Source organism: Leptonychotes weddellii, chromosome 5, assembly GCF_054177405.1.
Source record: "Leptonychotes weddellii isolate Sample4059 chromosome 5, ASM5417740v2, whole genome shotgun sequence".
NCBI lineage: Eukaryota > Metazoa > Chordata > Mammalia > Carnivora > Phocidae > Leptonychotes > Leptonychotes weddellii.
In genome coordinates this window covers 34,633,871-34,650,297 of record NC_138373.1, presented here as the reverse complement: position 1 = coordinate 34,650,297, position 16,427 = coordinate 34,633,871, and the positions used below count along the sequence as shown (strand labels likewise).

At 51.0% G+C, this 16,427-nt stretch overlaps 1 protein-coding gene across 5 annotated transcripts in view; it reads left to right on the top strand.

The window, feature by feature from the left end:
• CRAMP1 (cramped chromatin regulator 1) overlaps positions 1–16,427 on the top strand; it is a 58,571-nt gene that overhangs the window by 3,804 nt on the left and 38,340 nt on the right. For all 5 annotated transcript variants that reach the window (XM_081820366.1, XM_081820363.1, XM_081820362.1 and 2 more), the window contains 2 exons: positions 8,861–9,054; positions 15,166–15,319. In XM_081820366.1, the coding sequence (XP_081676492.1) occupies positions 8,861–9,054; positions 15,166–15,319 (348 nt within the window). The remainder of the gene's footprint in view (positions 1–8,860; positions 9,055–15,165; positions 15,320–16,427) is intronic.

The window sequence follows — 16,427 nt, the reverse complement described above, 5'->3', positions numbered from 1 at the left end:
GAAATTAAGCCTTGTGTCCTATGCGTTTATGTTGGTGTGAAAGTTGCTGATCAGTTAGGAAAGCATTGATTTGTTTTATCAGCTTTGTTTTGTAAAAAATAGTTTTTCACTCCTAGTTACAGGTGTGTCTGAGTTATCACCAGTAAGCTCCTGGGATGCCTTCAAGGGTTTGTTTGTGGCTCAGAAGTCCTGGCAGCGTCCACGGCCTTGCCAACTTGGCTCTCTGACCTGCATCTGCTCGTCTGACTTGTTGAATCTGCCGGAATGAGAAGCACACTCACCTGTGAGACAAGGTGGTGAAGTGAAAGCACTCTGCACCTGTACGCGGCCGCCCCGTGGGAGGCGGAGTGGTGCTTACGCTTTGGGGTGCAGTTGCTCTTGGCAGTCAGGTGATGAGGGGAGGTCTGCTTTTGTTCGCATAGTTGAGCGTGGCTCATCCAGAGAAGGTCTCCTGGATTAGCCTCCCATCAGCCGTTGGCACTTCTCTTCTTGGTTCTTGTCCCTGTGTGTGCTTGGGGCAGCAGTCGACTTTCTGTTAGGAGAATGGATATGTGTTAGAATTGGTGCTTCTTGTGACTTTTGTGTATTTTCTTGTTTTAGCAAGCACATATTTCTTTAATTAAACAATAAAGCTAAACCGTAATGGTGGCTTTTAGGAGTAAGAAGCGTGTCTGCTTTGCTTCATAGAAAGTGTTGAGCCTGGCATTTCCTGGGGGGGCCTGATCTTGTCGGCACCTGTCGCTGTGCCCAGAACACCCCCCTCCTCATGCCTCCATAACCTCTGCTCACTTACCACCTCCATGAACAGCCAGCAAAGGTCCGGTTCCAACAGCACGCCTGGTAACCTCTGCAAACATTTCTTAGAGGAGTGTTTGTCTTAACAGACTGGAAATCTCCATCTCGGGTGCTGAGTGCAGATCAGCGAGGAAACGAACAGTCCTAGCATTTGTTAATTTTTCGCTTGAAAACAATGTAATTTCCATTATGCTCAAGGAGTGCTCCCAGTCCAGTCATTGGCGGTTCCTTGGTTGATCACTGACTGCTCTTGCCAGTTTGAATCTGAACTGCCAGGCGTGAGAACCTTGCCGTGAGTCTGGAGGAAAAGCCTTAGGGAGGAAAGGAGGTCTGCCTTGTGCCTCTGTGCACACCACTCTGCTTTCTTTCTGAGAAGACAGTCTTTTGTCAACTTCAACAAATAATGCTTTTGTAGCACAATTCCGAATTAGGTTATGTGCTACACATGTTACCTCTCTCTTACTCTCATTTTAAATGGGTGCAGAAACTGAGGTTTGTTGTCTTAATAACGGGGTGAGCTGCAGGCCAGAAACCAGTAGACCTCCTTGATGCCAGCGCACATGTTCCTGCTGCCCCACCTTGCCACCCAGAGTGACCCGAGGGTGCTCTTGAGACCGAGATCCAGAGTTCGTGTATCTCTGAGAACCTGGTCCAGGAGACAGAGCCCCGAAGCCCTTCTCCTTCTGGCCAGTTTGTGATTTGGGTGATTCTTGGCTAACTGGTCTCTTTCTTGGAGCCTCAATTTCTTTGTCCGTAAATGGGGATAATGCCAGTGTTTGGCTCAGCACAGTAAATAACACAGCCAAGGCCTGCCGTAAGTGGTTAAAAGGTTCCCGGGGCTTCTGTTATGGAAAACGTGGTAGCTTTGAGGTTAGGGAGCTACAGAGTCTGGACAGGTAGACTGGGTTGGGTATCACCTGTTGGGAGGTAGAGAGAGAGGTCCCAGGAATATTCCTAAGCTGTTGACTGCCCTGTGGGGCAATTGTAAGCACAAGGTAGACTCTCAGTTTCTCTGCTGCCCTTCAGTCCCCTACCCCACCCCCTTTCTGCCCAAGAACCTTCATTCTCCCCAACTTCAGGCCAGCTGGTCATGAATTGTGCCATCTCCACAGTTGGGCAGTGTCGCCTGGTTTCACTGTGCTTGTACTTAGGAATCAGTAAATCACTGTAGAGAACTTACTTATATTTTGCATAAACTGCGGGCTGCTTATAGCTTCCAGGTGTTTTTGAAAGACATCAGATGAGACATGTCACCCTGATGTGGTCAGCCTTTGAGAGATGAGTACCATATGGCAGAGAGGGGTGAGCCAGCAGTCAGGAGACCTGACTTCTCCCCCAGAGCTGCTTTGTGGCTGGCTCAGCTATGGGGCAAAGGGAAAGTCCCTTGACGTGCCTGAACTTTAGGTTCATTACTTCCAAAATGGGTTGGGTGAGATAGTGCCTAAAACCATCCTGACCTTAATGCTTAGGGGTGAAGGGGTCAGCTGTGCAGACGGGACTTGGATCCTGTGTGTTTCAGGAGAGATTCTGGAAGGTAGGTTGCTTGAAAACAGGGTAGCTCTGTGTTTTGGGCTCTGCCTAGCCCTTGCCTCTGGGGGAGCCCCTGGCAGGGAGTGGTCAGAGTGTGCCCCTTCTACCCAGGGGCGTGCCCGCGTTGTTACGCAGGCACAGTCTGCTTGTCGTCGGCTCTGCGGTCACTTGTCACTGCTCGGGCATTTGGGCCAGGCCCCAGGAGGCCGGTTGAAGTATGGCCATGAATGCTGTGAACTCCCTGTCCTTCATACTCTCTGTGGAGGGAGAGGGACAATCAGATTGTCAAGACCACTGAGGCTATAGCGCTCTGATTCTTGTGCCCAGTGTGACTCAGTAAGTGATGTTTAATAAAATCAGATGCAGTGATGACAGTGTGGAGCCCACTGTGGCCACCTGGGCAGGGGCACCGGGCTCTGCCGAAAGCCCTCAGACCTTGTAGGGAGAAGAGGAGGAGGAAGGCAAGGCCTCTGCCCCCTCGCCCCACACACCCTGCGTGCGGCACCGTAAGGTAGGAGACACAGTAACCTGGACATGTCCTATTGTGTGCCCCGGACCCCCTGTGCACGGTAGGTCAGGAGACCTGTGTCCCTGGCCACTTCAGAGATGGGCCGTGATGGAACTGCAGGCTAGAGAGGGAAACCCCTGCAACCCAGGGGCTCTTGTAAATTATTAAGTTCAGAGTTGTATGGATTACACTCGTTTTGCATCGAAGACACGGACAGAGTGTAGAGACCAATAGGTGAGGTAACATTTCAATATTGGTTTGAAGGCTGAGCTACTTCTCAAATACCTTGTTGGCTTTAATGTCAAAGCTAGCGTTTCCATGGTGTTTGCTTGTGGAATTGTCCTTTGCCAACCAAGGATACTGTAGGATTTTCATCTTATGTAGTATGTTGTGTCTTATTTTGTATCATATGAAGATGTGAAGATGATAAAGGAATGATTTCAGATAGTGGAGTCATAGATGTAAGAATGAGCTTTGTCATAGGTAGGGGTGCATGGAAGCATTTTAGGACATGGAGTAAGTGCAGTGTTAGCACTGAATAGCGACGGGAGAAATGCCAGAGAAGGAAGAGGTTCTAAGGTGTTGTGTTTGCGACGGATGTCGAGAATTCCAGAAAGTCTTCACCTTATTTGACGGAGAAGGCATATGTTTTCATGGAAACAATGGGGTTTTAGTTATGTTTTTCTCAAACGTTTTGGGGTGAAGCGGTGTGCCTGTGAGGGAGCGCAGCCCCGGGAGTGTAGAGGACGCCGAGGCTTGGTGCCATGTGGAGGCTGCGGACACTGCGGGCTGTGATTGGGGTCGCCCCGGACCGCATGGTTCCAGGTCACCTTCGGCTCATGGAACAGGATGTCTCAGAGGCGGGGACCCTGCGCCGGGGCTCTGGTGGTACGGCTGCAGCGTCCACACTGGTTCTGCAGAGACCGGTGGAAGGACGAGCCCGTGGGAGGCTGCCTTGCGGAGCGCTGGCCGCGTGGAGCGGAGCAACTCTTGGAGGCCCGTTGGGCAGTGGTGCGTGATGTGCATGATGACAGACACCGGCCCGGGGAAGCGTCTGGATCTGCCTGCCAAGGCGACACCCTGACTGGGAATGGCCTTGGTGGAGAGGGTGCCCCCTCAGTCACGTCCAGGCTGTGAAAGCAAGCTTGACGGTTGTGGCGCCTGACACAGGTGAGCTGTGCTACAAGGGGTGCAGGAGCGGCCCCCAGGAGACTTTGGCATTTTGTCTCCACCTCGACTGTGGCATATTGTGACCTGAGGTGGACAGGTGCATGGACCAGGTGTGCCATCCTCGGCCTCTGAGAGATCCCTGTCCTCTCGTACCACAGACCCAGGCCACGGGGAAGCGTTCCCGCGCCGGGGTCGGAGGCAGGTGCGCCTGCAGACGGACTGCCTTTAGCTCATGTTGAACCATCTTCCCAGCTGAGAAGGTGCGGAGTGGATGAAGTGAGGGGAGGCTCATGTGTTCTCCCCTCGAGGGACATCACTGAGCATCTCGCAGTGCTGGTCTGCTGTGTTCTCTGTTAACGTTCCTGACCCTGGGAAGGAACTTTCCCAGACTCTGAAAGAAAGCTCTGGGATAGTGAGTTATTGCCTGATAGGACAGATTGTCGTTACATCTTTTGTCTGTGACCTAAATTGAGTCATGCAGTTTTGTTTTTAGAGGTGAACATCCTCCCAACATCCTAACTCTTGCCACTATTAGCTGTGTGGCTTTGGGCAAGTCACTGAACCTGTTGAGGACGGAGGGAGGGGTGTCAAGGTCCAGTTCCCTCCCCTCCAAACCCCTGGATCCTTTAGCTCTGTGTGGAGTAAAGATACAGAAGCATCCGTAACACGGGTGGCAGCCGCCATGGTGTCGTGTGGCTCAAGAGGAAGATGCCCAGGCTTGGTTCTAGCTGCCCGGTGACCTTGGGCCATCTCTGAAATGTAGACAATAGCTACGTGCTGAGAAGACAGAAAGGAGCAAAGCATTTGCACGTGCTCCTGAGGTGCCGTGGAGCCGCACGCTCCTGGGTCCGAGCAGCCGTGTGGCATGCCCGGCAAGCTGCTCCCCTCCCCAGGTCTAAGCACCCCCACTTGGAAGATAGGGATTGTTTCCTCCACTTCAGGTGGTGTGAGGGGCATGGGTGATAGGGTTCCAGGCTCATTCAGAGATGTGTGATGGCGGGGACCTAGAGGAAACAGGCAGCCTAGCTTGTCCAGAGGCAGAGTGGGCAGCCGTGCAGCCTCGGAAGGCAGACCGCAGCCACACGTCTGCATCCCTCAAATGCAAGCTCTGGAGAACAGGCTGTGGCCGGGGTTGGTGATTTGGAGACCAGGGAGGAGGCTGTTAAAGTTATCTTACTCAGGGGTGGTATGGAGCTGGCCTGGGAACATGGCCACAGAAATGGGGACAGGAGAAGCTGGGTGGTCCCTGGGCAGCTGGAGGACTGTGACACAGAAGTAGGCTGACAGGGAAGAGTGGGCTCTGTTGGAGGCATTGGGTCTCGGGCGGGTGAGGGGCCCCTGCCCTGCTCTCCGTGGGTTTCTGAACTCTAGTGGAGCATCTGCTGTGTTTGAGGCCTGGTGCCAGGCTTGGGCACTGAAAAGTCAGACACTGTTCCTGCTTTCAGAGACCTTGCTGTTGGGATCCTATTCTTGTACATTGCTTCCCTGCAGGTTCCTTGGATACCGACATCTCATCACGCGGACCCTTGTTCACTCTCTTTGTGGCCTCAGAAACTAGTTGCAGACAGAGCATTGACTTTGGTCCTCTACTTTTTTCCGCTGGGCTTCTTGCACCTGCTGCCCCCACCCCCCTACCCCCGGAGAAAGCCCCTGTACCCACCCAGTCTTGTTCATAGTGGTCTTCTCTTTCTGCCTCCGGCCTTCCCACTTCTGTCCTTGCCTGCTTCTCTCTCCCCCTTTACTCATCACTGTTTTTATTGCAATGCTTCTGCACAGGTGGGAGGCCCCCTACCCAGGGGCCCACTGTCGCGTTCCCTCACAGTCTCTCTGGTCCTATTTCTTGTTTCTGGTGTGCTTGGATGAGCCTGAAGTGAAGCGCTGAGCCATTCTTGTCTGAAATTTGGGGGATGAACCAGATGTCCTGTTCTCTTTCTACTCTGAAGTTTTGTGATTCTAGTTTACTTTTAAAAAGCATTCAAGGTCTAGAATCATGGTCACCAAACGTTAGAAATGGTTACTTGGGGTGATTGGTTTTCGCTTTTGAACGTTTTGACCTTTCATATGTTTTCTTTATCCTGCTCTCTATCTCTGAGGGTCTTTCCAGCTCAGAAATGCTTCCATTGTGTTTTCCTTCACTGTTCATTCTCCTTGTCTTGGTTCTCACTGGTCCTGTGATCCAGTGAAATCTCACAAGAGCTAGCCAGACATCTGCATTATAGACTTCTCAGAAACCTACGTCTGTTCCTTTCAAGTAGGTCCGATACTGCTGTGGGCTGGCAGAGAGGTAAACCTGAGCTGTGATTGTTGTTGGGCTAGTGAGCAAGCTGCTGTTGTTTTGGAAAAAAGAGAGTTAACGAATGCTTCATCAGAAGTTGAAAATGACTCTGACGTGCTCTGTTGTGGGTGGCGCAGAGGTGGACGGCAGCCCTTCCTCAGATAACTCCACCTGAGGGGTTAAAGGCTCCAACTCAGCAGGCCCTTCCTGTGCGTAAGAGCCGTGTCCTGAATGGCTGCCGCGACCTGGCCTTGCGTTTGAAGCAGAAGCGTCTGTGAGGCGATGGGAAATGGCCTGAAGCCGGTCATCCCTGCAAATGTGCTTGAAAGTCACCACCTGTTGGAGACATCTTGGGAAGTGCTGGGTTCACTAATTAGGTCATGTCTTGGGTTTGGTTTGGTTTGGTGAGGAATGGACCAAGTCAGATGTGTATTGAATACACCCCCCCTTAGCCCACCAGGCAGCATCTTGCCACCTGTTGTGCCCGCGGGCCAGGGGAGGAGCAGCCGGAGGAAGGGCTGGTGGGGCTGCGACACCCGGAGCCTGACGGTATCTTACTCTATCGGGGCACTGCGGACCATGATTGTCAAGCTCTCGGACAGAGCGCTGGCACTTTCTGCGATGCTAGAAATACTCTGTGCTCACCAGCATGGGAGCCACGAGCTGCACGTGGGCATTGGCCACTAGAAATGTGGCTGGTGTGAACAAGGAACTGGGTTTTTTGTTTTATTGAATTTTAATTCATCAGCATTTACGCCTTGGGTGGTGGCAGCTGAATTGGACAGTGCAGTGGGATAAACAGCGATTTTGGGGACCCAGTCACGTTGCCTTCTGAAGTCACCAAACTGGTGCACTTTTCCACATGAGAGAATATCCCCCATTTTATGTAGCGGTGTGATTTTTCTGCATGTGTGACCACACATTCTGCTCTCCAATAGCTGACTGATCTAACATAGGTCCGTGGCACACTCTGGGGGAGGTCCAACATGTGTGTTAGAGCACAGTGACCCTGCCTCCCCCTGTCCCTCGGGCCACCCTTGCCCCATGGCTTGTGTTTTTCCAGGGATGGTCTTTGCAAGTGTATATGGATTAGTGGATTTAAAATGTTTCACTTCCTCTGATTTTCTGTGAAATCCCTGTCTTTCGTCCCTGCTCTGGAGGCAGACCCCTGTCAAGGAGATGAGGGAAGTGTAGCCACGTAGGGAGGCCCCTGATTGCCCAGGAAGAGGACCTCCCTCGAAAAGCTCATGATTGGGGCGCCTGGGGGGCTCAGTCGTTAAGCATCTGCCTTCGGCTCAGGTCATGATCCTGGGGTCCTGGGATCGAACCCTGCATTGGGCTCCCTGCTCCTCGGGAAGCCTACTTCTCCCTCTCCCACTCCCCCTGCTTGTGTTCCTGCTCTTGCTGTGTCTCTCTCTGTCAAATAAATAAAATCTTTAAAAAAAAAGAAAAGAAAAGCTCATGATTATCTCACTAGGAAAGCATTTTAACAATAATTTGCATTTGTTTCACTTTCGCTTTTTTTTTTTAATTGAAGATTTTACTTATTAGAGAGAGAGCACGCACAAGCGGGGGGAGGGGCAGAGGGAGAGGGAGAAGCAGGCTTCCTTCTGAGCAGGGAGCCCGATGTGGAACTCGATTCCAGGACCCTGGGATCATGACCTGAGCCGAAGGCAGACGCTCAACCGACTGAGCCACCCAGGTGTCCTCACTTTTGCTTTTCAAAACACTTTTATTTTTATGATCTTATTTTTACCACCCTGCCCCCCCCCCCCCACCAAACTGTGCAGAGTTTGATGATTGCTCACCATGGATGGTCCTGAAGTTCCATAGGATGAAATTCCAGTCATTGCAGGGGTGTGCCCGGCCTTCCCTGCACTCTGAGGAAGGGACCAGATGGGTGGGAAGATTGGGTCACAAAAGGTTTTTATCTGTGACTTTGCCTCTGTTCTCCCAGGAGCATGGAGCTGTCAGTCCGTGGCAGCCCCGCACAGTCCATCCTGCTCTCCCCTCTCAGCGTGGCTTCCAAGGGCTCGTCGTGAGATTAGGAACTGATATTTTCAGAGCAGTTGTGAGGTTGTCATTAGATTTTGTTGGTGAAAATTGATCAAGAAAAAGGAGTTCCAAGACCTTTTAAAGATTCTTTTAAAGGCATCAAATGATTCGTGTTCTGAAGTATTGGTTATATCTAAGAGAAGGCATTGAAACTCAGATGTTTTCTTGAGTTTGAATTTCAATTTGTTGATTTGAAAAGACAAGATTTATTTCACCCCAAACACATTGGAGAAAGACACTGTAATATATGATGTGGGTTTTCAGGTCATGGGGGCAAAGGGCTGTCGGCCTCTGGTGGGGACGTGGTGGTCATACTCCTTCATTGGGTCTGCAGAGAGCTCGCTCTTCTTTTTCTCCCTGTAAAAAGGTTGGAAAGAGTCATGAGGTCAGGTCGGGATGAGGTCGTTGCCGAATAGCGCTAGCGGGCGTCCAGTGGTGGCGCCACCCAGTGGAGGCGTGTGCAGTGGGGCCTTCCTGAGCTCTGCTGCCTTCTGGAACAGGTCACCATATGGTTCTTTCTTTCCAAGGAGCTGACGGTGGCGGATCATCGTCCGGAAATGGGTCTGGGGCTGTTCCTGCTGCACCTGCGGGGGGCTCTCGCTCCTCTTCCCGGAACTTGGGGTCTTCCAGCGGTGAGAAGGAAGAAGGCAAGAAGGCCCGGCGGCAGTGGGAGTCGTGGAGCACAGAGGATAAGAACACTTTCTTCGAGGGGCTCTATGAGGTGAGCTCTGGGGCCAGGACAGGCGGCCGAAAGTCCCAGTCTCTTTCCACTCTGTCCGTGTTTCTGTTTCTGTTGGCCTCTGCCTTGCTGACCACGTGGCTGCAAGATCTACTAGGTCAGCAGTTCAGTGGGGAGCCCCTCGCGGGCAGCAGGCGTGGGTCCCCAAGGCCCCAGACTCGCCCTCTGACCTTGGCTCTTTATCCCCTCATTGTGACTTTTAAAAGCTGATGCTAGTGAAGTGGCTGTTAGGAGGTGTTCTTGTTTGATTCATTTCATTCTACTCCAAGAGTCTACCCGTTGTCTCAGGTACATTCTTTTTTCTCTTTTTTAAAGATTTTATTTATTTTTGAGAGAGCATCCGCGCAAGTGAGAGCAGGGGGAGGGGCAGAGAGAGGCAGAGAGAATCTTAAGCAGACTCGTTGCTGAGCGCAGAGCCCCACATGGGACTCAGTCTCATGACCCTGAGATCATGACCTGGGCTGAAACCATGGGTTGGACACTTAACCTATTGAGCCCTGCAGGCACCCTGAGATACATTCTTGACTGAAGGGTGGAGCCTGTCTCTGGGCCTTCCCCTTGCAGTTGAGAGGGCTCCTCAGAGGAGTGGCCCCTGATGGGGAGGGACAAGGGGACACTTGCCACATCAGTCAGAGCCGGCAGCTTAACCCCGAGAGATGTCACAGTGGACCTGGGACAGAGTCGAAAGTCCTAAAAGTAGAGAGAAGCTGCTCCCGGATCCCACTGCCCAAAGAAGCACCTGTGCTCCCTACCAGCTGTTTTCACTTCCACGGTTTGCTTTTTCATGTGTTTGTAACTATGGAGAACATATTCCTTTTGTTAATGTCAAATGCACTTTCATGGTAGGTTACAGTTCTTATGTTGAGTATTTTTCTTAGTGCCTATAAATATTCTACTTCAGATGAAAACAACCTGTGGCTTGTATGCTCGCTGCCCGTTTTTGTTTTTTTTTTTTAAGATTTTATTTATTTATTCATGAGAGACAGAGAGACAGAGAGAGAGAGAAGCAGAGGGAGAAACAGGCTCCCAAGGAGCAGGGAGCCCGATGTGGGACTCGATCCCAGGACCCTGGGATCATGACCTGAGCCGAAGGCAGACGCTTAACCATCTGAGCCACCCAGGCGCCCTCGCTGCCCGTTTTTATAAATAAAGCTTTATTGGGACGCAGCCATGCCCATTCACTTGTATATAGTTTCTGGCTGCTTTTGAGGACAGTGGCAGCTCCAGCAAATACTGAGTGGCCCGAGACATTTGAGTGTTTACCCTCTAGCCAGTCCTCACTCTCTTTCACCATCCTTGTATCCTTGGTTGTTGTGGTTCCTTCCAGGTTTTGTTGTAAGCGATGCTACACTGAACATCTTTGTGCATATTCCATATTTTAGACTGCTTCATTGGGCTATAGTGTCAGGAGTAGGTTACTCAGTCAGCGAGCCTATTCCTTTAATAGTGATAGCAGTGATGGAAAAGTCTTGCCAAGCTTGGCAAACAGGGCTCATAGCAGAAAGGGGCTTTGGAATTGATGCTCTGAAGTGTCCATGAGAGATTAGAAAGGGTGAGGAGCTAGAACTCAATGCTGGTGTCAGAATAGTCCTGTGGCTGCCCCTCTCACTTCAGGGGGCCACCGCTTCGGTTCTGCCGTCCCGGTTGGAGGAGGCCCGTCTGTCCGTGTTGATGGACTCCGTCGTCCAGGGAGACCATGAGGTGTATATTTGAGGCTTGTTCCTGTAGGTACAGAGTCTTTCAAGCGAGTTCAGATGTGTTCTCTTTCTTCCCTGTGACAGTTTAAGAGGATAGCCTAGGGGCTGATTTTGTATAGTTACATCCCCAGACTGTGCCTCTTTGAAGTTGGTTAGGCAGAGAAGACTGGAGGCCCCAGGACCATTGTCACATCGTGCCGCTGATTGATGCTCCCCTGCAAGCTTTGCTGTGGTCCTTCCTGGGGAGATCGCGGCTCTGCGGGGGTCTGGCCACCCGGGTGCAGAATGCAGGCCGGAGCTGTGCTTGTCGATTAAAAGTGGGGGAAGGATTCCCCGTCAGTGACCCACCCTGCCTTTCTTCAGGTAAATTAGTTCGTTCGCTTCTCGCTGGGCCAGCCTTCTTGTTCTACATTTTCTGCTAGATAGGTGTTGGAGGTCTCCTGAAATCCTTGATGAACAGTCTCTGTTGTGGTCACTTCCTGCTTTCCACAGTTGGTGCTGTGTAGCCCACATGTGCTGTGTGCACACTGTGTGAGTGTGCGTGCGCACGTTGGGGCGGAGGCATGAGTGCGTGCTTTACAGCTGACACTTGGTGTGTCTGCCCAAGGCGCAGCGGGACCCTGACGGGGTCTTGATGGAGGGCTGATGAGCTGGGGGGCTGTGACTGAACAGTGTATGTGGGGTGGGGTGTGGGAGCTCAGCACGGGTCTCTGCTCTGCAGCGTATGTGCCATCATCCCTGCCTTCCGGTGCACACGTCTGACGACCCAGCTCAGCACAGAGAGGCTGTCATGACCTAGAGGGACGGGGCGGGGGACTGGCTGAAGCCCGACTGGATGCAGGAACTCCCAACGATGTCATGGAGGCTGTGTCACCCCGCGTGCAGGCGGTGACATGCTGTGCTTACTGCCTCCTTGACAGCACTCAGAGACGAGAGTGCCACCCCCACCACCCACTCCAGCTGGGACAGGTCTGGGAAGACTCAGATGGGCCAGGCCTGTCCCACACTTCCTGTGGCCAGGGGTGTGGGTCGTGGCCCCCATGACAGGGAGCTGGTGGGGCGGCCAGCAGGGCGAGTGCCTGTAGTGATGTCATCCTTGACACCCTCTTACTCTGTTTCGAGTAAGCCGGTCACTGACTTTTCGTTTTCCTTCTTCTGTCTGTGGTTCCTGCCCTACAGCTGCATAGCCAGCATCCTGTGCTTACTTCTCACCGCGTAGATAATTGCTAAAGGTTCATCTGCATCCAGAGCACCACAGGAGTGCTAGGATGCAAAGAAGTCCCCCTTAAGGGTTGACAGTCTGATTAGGGAAATGCAGCAGGAACATAAAAGGTGGCGCAGTCAGGAAGCCTGTGCTAACAAATGCCCCAAGAATTCAGAAGGCAGCATAGTCTGAGAGTCACCAGACCCAGATTCTGGTCCCAGGCTGGCGAGCGCGCACCTGTCTGGATTTGCTGCCCTGCTGCACAGGGGAGCTGAGGGACGGAGAGGCTGTCTGGGCTTGCTCCGTCATGGTTCTGATCAGGGGCTGAGGGGGGACCTGTGGGGGAGGGCGCACCCAGAGGAGGGCATTCAAGATACCTTTTTATGTTCTTTATTTTTATAACAGTGAAGAAGCTTTAATTCTTAGATTTCTTATACTTTAACTTTTCACTTTAAAACCATTTCAGACTTGGAAAAAGTTGCAGAAAAAGTACAAAGAATTCCATGTGCCCTTTCCTGATGTTCACATAATGTCACTGTTACCAGCACAATGAGGAGATTCGACGTGGATACTGTAGCATTTACTGACCTGTGGGCCTTACTCAGGTTTAGCTGGTGTTCCCACTGATGTCATTTCTAGATCAGGTTCCCACATTGCATTCAGTGGTCATGACTCCTGAGCCCTCCACACGCAGACAGGCCCTCAGTCTCTGCCTCCTTTCTTCCGTCTTTCAAGACCTTGACGCTTTTTTTTTTTTAATTCAAATTCAGTTTAGTTAACCTGTACTGTATTACTAGTTTCAGGAGTAGAAGTTAGTGATGTATCATTTGCATATGACACCTAGTGCTCATTCCGTCGTGTGTCTTCCTTAATGCCCATCACCCAGTTACCCCATCCCCCCCACCTCCCCTCCAGCAACCCTCAGTCTGTTTCCTAGAGTTAAGAGTCTCTTACAGTTTACCTCCGTCTCTGATTTCATCTTATTTTTCCTTTCCTCCCCCTATATTTATCTGTTTTCTTAAATTCCACGTGTGAGTAAAATCATATAATTGTCTTTCTCTGACTGACTTATTTTGCTTAGCATAATACCCTCTAGTTCTATCCACGGCATTGCAAATGGCAAGATTTTGTTCTTTTTGATGGCTGCATAGTATTTCATTGTATATATAGACCACATCTTCTTTATCCATTCGTCTGTTGATGGACATCTGGGCTCTTTCCGTAGTTTTGCTATTGTGGACATTGCTGCTATGAACATTGGGGTGCATGTGCCCCTTCGGATCACTACATTTGTATCTTTGGGGTAAATATCCAGTAGTGCAATTGCTGGGTCATAGGGTAGCTCTGTTTTTATTATTATTATTATTTTTAAAGATTTCATTTATCTATTTGACGCAGAGAGACAGCGAGAGAGGGAACACAAACGGGGAGTGGGAGAGGGAGAAGCAGGCTTCCCGCCAAGCAGGGAGCCTGATGTGGGACTTGATCCCAGGACCCCGGGACCATGACCCGAGCTTAAGGCAGATGCTTAACAACTGAGCCACCCAGGCGCCCGGGTAGCTCTATTTTTAATACTGTTTTCCAGAGTGGCTGCATCAGCTTGCGTTCCCACCAACAGTGTAAGAGGGTTCCCCTTTGTCCGCATCCTCGACAACATCTGTTGTTTTCTAAGTTGTTAATTTTAACCATTCTGACAGGTGTGAGGTGGTATCTCATTGTGGTTTTGATTTGTATTTCCCTGATGCCGAGTGATTTTGAGCATTTTTTCATGTAAGACCTTGACATTTTTGAAGATTCCTGGTCTGTTGGGTTGTGGAATGCTGTCAGTGTGGGCATCTCTGAGGTTACCTCATAATTAAATGTACATTTTGCATTTTTGTCAAGAATCCCACAGGAGTGCCAGGCTGTTCTGGGCGCATCCTGTCCAGAGTGCGTGATGTGCTCCATCCTGTCTGGTGGTGTGAACCTTGATTATTGCATTCAGGTGGCACCTGCTGGGTCCTGTACCGACTAGTCTTTTTCTTTTTTTTTTCCTTTTTACTTTGGGACTATGTAAATACCCTGTTTTTCATTTCTTTCTCCACTAACTTTAGCAACCATGCCACTTTTTACCTGAAATAACTATGATTACACTGTTTGCCTAATGATGATTTTCTGACCATTCTTTTTTCTACAATTATTAGAGATCTCGTGCAAGAAAAAGCTCTCCCTTCTCCCCCCATTTAGGTACGAATGCAATGATTTATTTTTATCTGTGTGGACTCAAGGACATGTAGCCTATTCTATGTCACAATCCGTTCCTATCTCTGTTGGTTTTGTTGCCCAAATTGTTGCAGGTTTGGGAGCCTCTTCAGGTTGGCTCCTGTCATGCTCAAGCACTTGCATACTTTCCAGCACAGCAAGATACTCCAGACTCACTGGTACTTTACTTGCTCCCATCTCTTCAAGGCACCCTGGTTCCTTCTGGGAAGTGGGATTTAGAAGCCAAGAAAGGGGTGCTGGGGGTGCTTGCGCTGCTGGTCTGCTGTCACCTCTGGGCCCTCCCCAGGACTTTTGTCTTGGCTTCGATGAAGTATCAGAAGCTCCCACACAGTGCTGGTGGTGACTGTTCTCTGGAACACCACTTCCATTCTGAAAATGCCAGAAGATCTCAGTTCCTACGAGGAGATGTTGAAGGAAGGGATGGCCCATAGATGTGTGGTTCTCTTACTAAGTGTTCATATTTGCTGTCCCTGTGAATATAGGTTAGTTTTCATTTGGTCGAAGCAGTGAGGATGTTTTCTGAATAGTTGACGTATTGTTTTGAAGCCAGGTATAGAGCACCCTCACCTCCTCCATCCTTGTAGTCTGTGTTCTGGGTTCCCGTGATTGTCTTCACCGAGCGGTCTTCTTTCATGGTCTCTCGGCCCTTCCGTCTGAGGGATGAGCATTGTGCTCTCCTACTCCAGGGCTCTTTCCTCTTTGGTCTCCTATCCCTGAGTTTCCACTGCTGCTTTGTCCGTTATTTGAGTTAAAACCTGAGGTTCTAGGGAGGTGAGGTTGAATTTCATATACAAAGAAGAGCCGTGAAGGACGTTTGCTTGACCACAGTGGTCTCCTTTTCCCTTTCTCCTTTCTCGGGAAGTGTCTGGGTTGTGCAGAAGACTGCCTTGTTGTAACCTCTGTGCTTTTAATGTGGACTTCATTTTCTAGCATGGGAAAGACTTTGAAGCCATTCAGAACAACATTGCCCTCAAGTACAAGAAGAAAGGCAAACCAGCAAGCATGGTGAAGAACAAAGAGCAGGTTCGGCATTTCTACTACCGCACGTGGCACAAGATCACCAAGTACATTGACTTTGATAACGGTGAGTGTGCTTGGGCACAGTTCGCTGCTGGTCAGGAACTGGTTCCCACAAACCCACAAGACACACCCTCTGGCATTGTTCTCACCTGGCCACATGGCCAGGGATACCGTGCCTCGTGGCGCTTTGGCTGGTGGTACGTCGGTTAAGCTGAATGGTGAGGAAGCTGTGTGTATTTCTAAGGTCCCTGGGTGCCTGGGCGTCTTGGTCCCTGGCTCACTCTGGTCCCGTGTCCCGTGCTGGGAGGCTAGGGCCCCCGGTTGACCAGGAGAGGCGGGCCACGGGTACGGGCCGGCCAGAATCGGACCCCCTCGGTGCCCGCCCTTCTTTCCCAAGTGGGGGCTCCTTGGGGTGAGGGTGGGGTATGGCCAGTGTGTGGTGGGCCAGGGGGAGGGCCGGCGGGGAGGGCTAGCTTTCTCAGGGCTCTTGTCTGCGTTTGAAGCCAGGCTCGAGTAGTCCTGTGTTCGGTTCACATGTCCGGGTCAGCACTCAGAGCGGCCTTTCCGACCAGCCTCTTTGTCCCTAGGGGAGGTGTGGCTACCTCCTGTCTCCACGTGTCATGCCTGCCTCTCCGTCATCAATTCACCTTTCTTGATGTTGCTCTTCGTTTCTATAGCTTCACTCATAGCTCGGTCATTCCGGACATTTGTTTCTACCAACGTCACTCATTTCTGACTCTCCTGTTAAAATAGTCTAAGTTCTGATGTAGAATAGCTGTGGTGGCTATGGTCTGTCACTCGCACTTTGAATCTTTGCCGCTGTGAGCCCTTGGTGTCAGCCCTGATGGATGACCTCCCGTGTTTCCCGTGGGCATACTCTCGGCCCATTTGGGGAGTCTCGGCCATGCGTGTGCCAGCGACCCCCCAGGCTGACCCATCCAAGTCTCCTCCCTGGCTCTCCCACGGGTCAGCATTCCGGGACATGGGGTTCCTCCTCTGGCCTGACAAAGGCCCAGAGAGCACGATTCAAGCAGTCTCCTTTTTTTTTTTTTTTTTTTTTATTCTTATGTTAATCCCCATACATTACATCATTAGTTCTAGATGAAGTGTTCCATGATTCATTGTTCGTGCACAACACCCAGTGCTCCATGCAGAACGTGCCCTCCTCAATA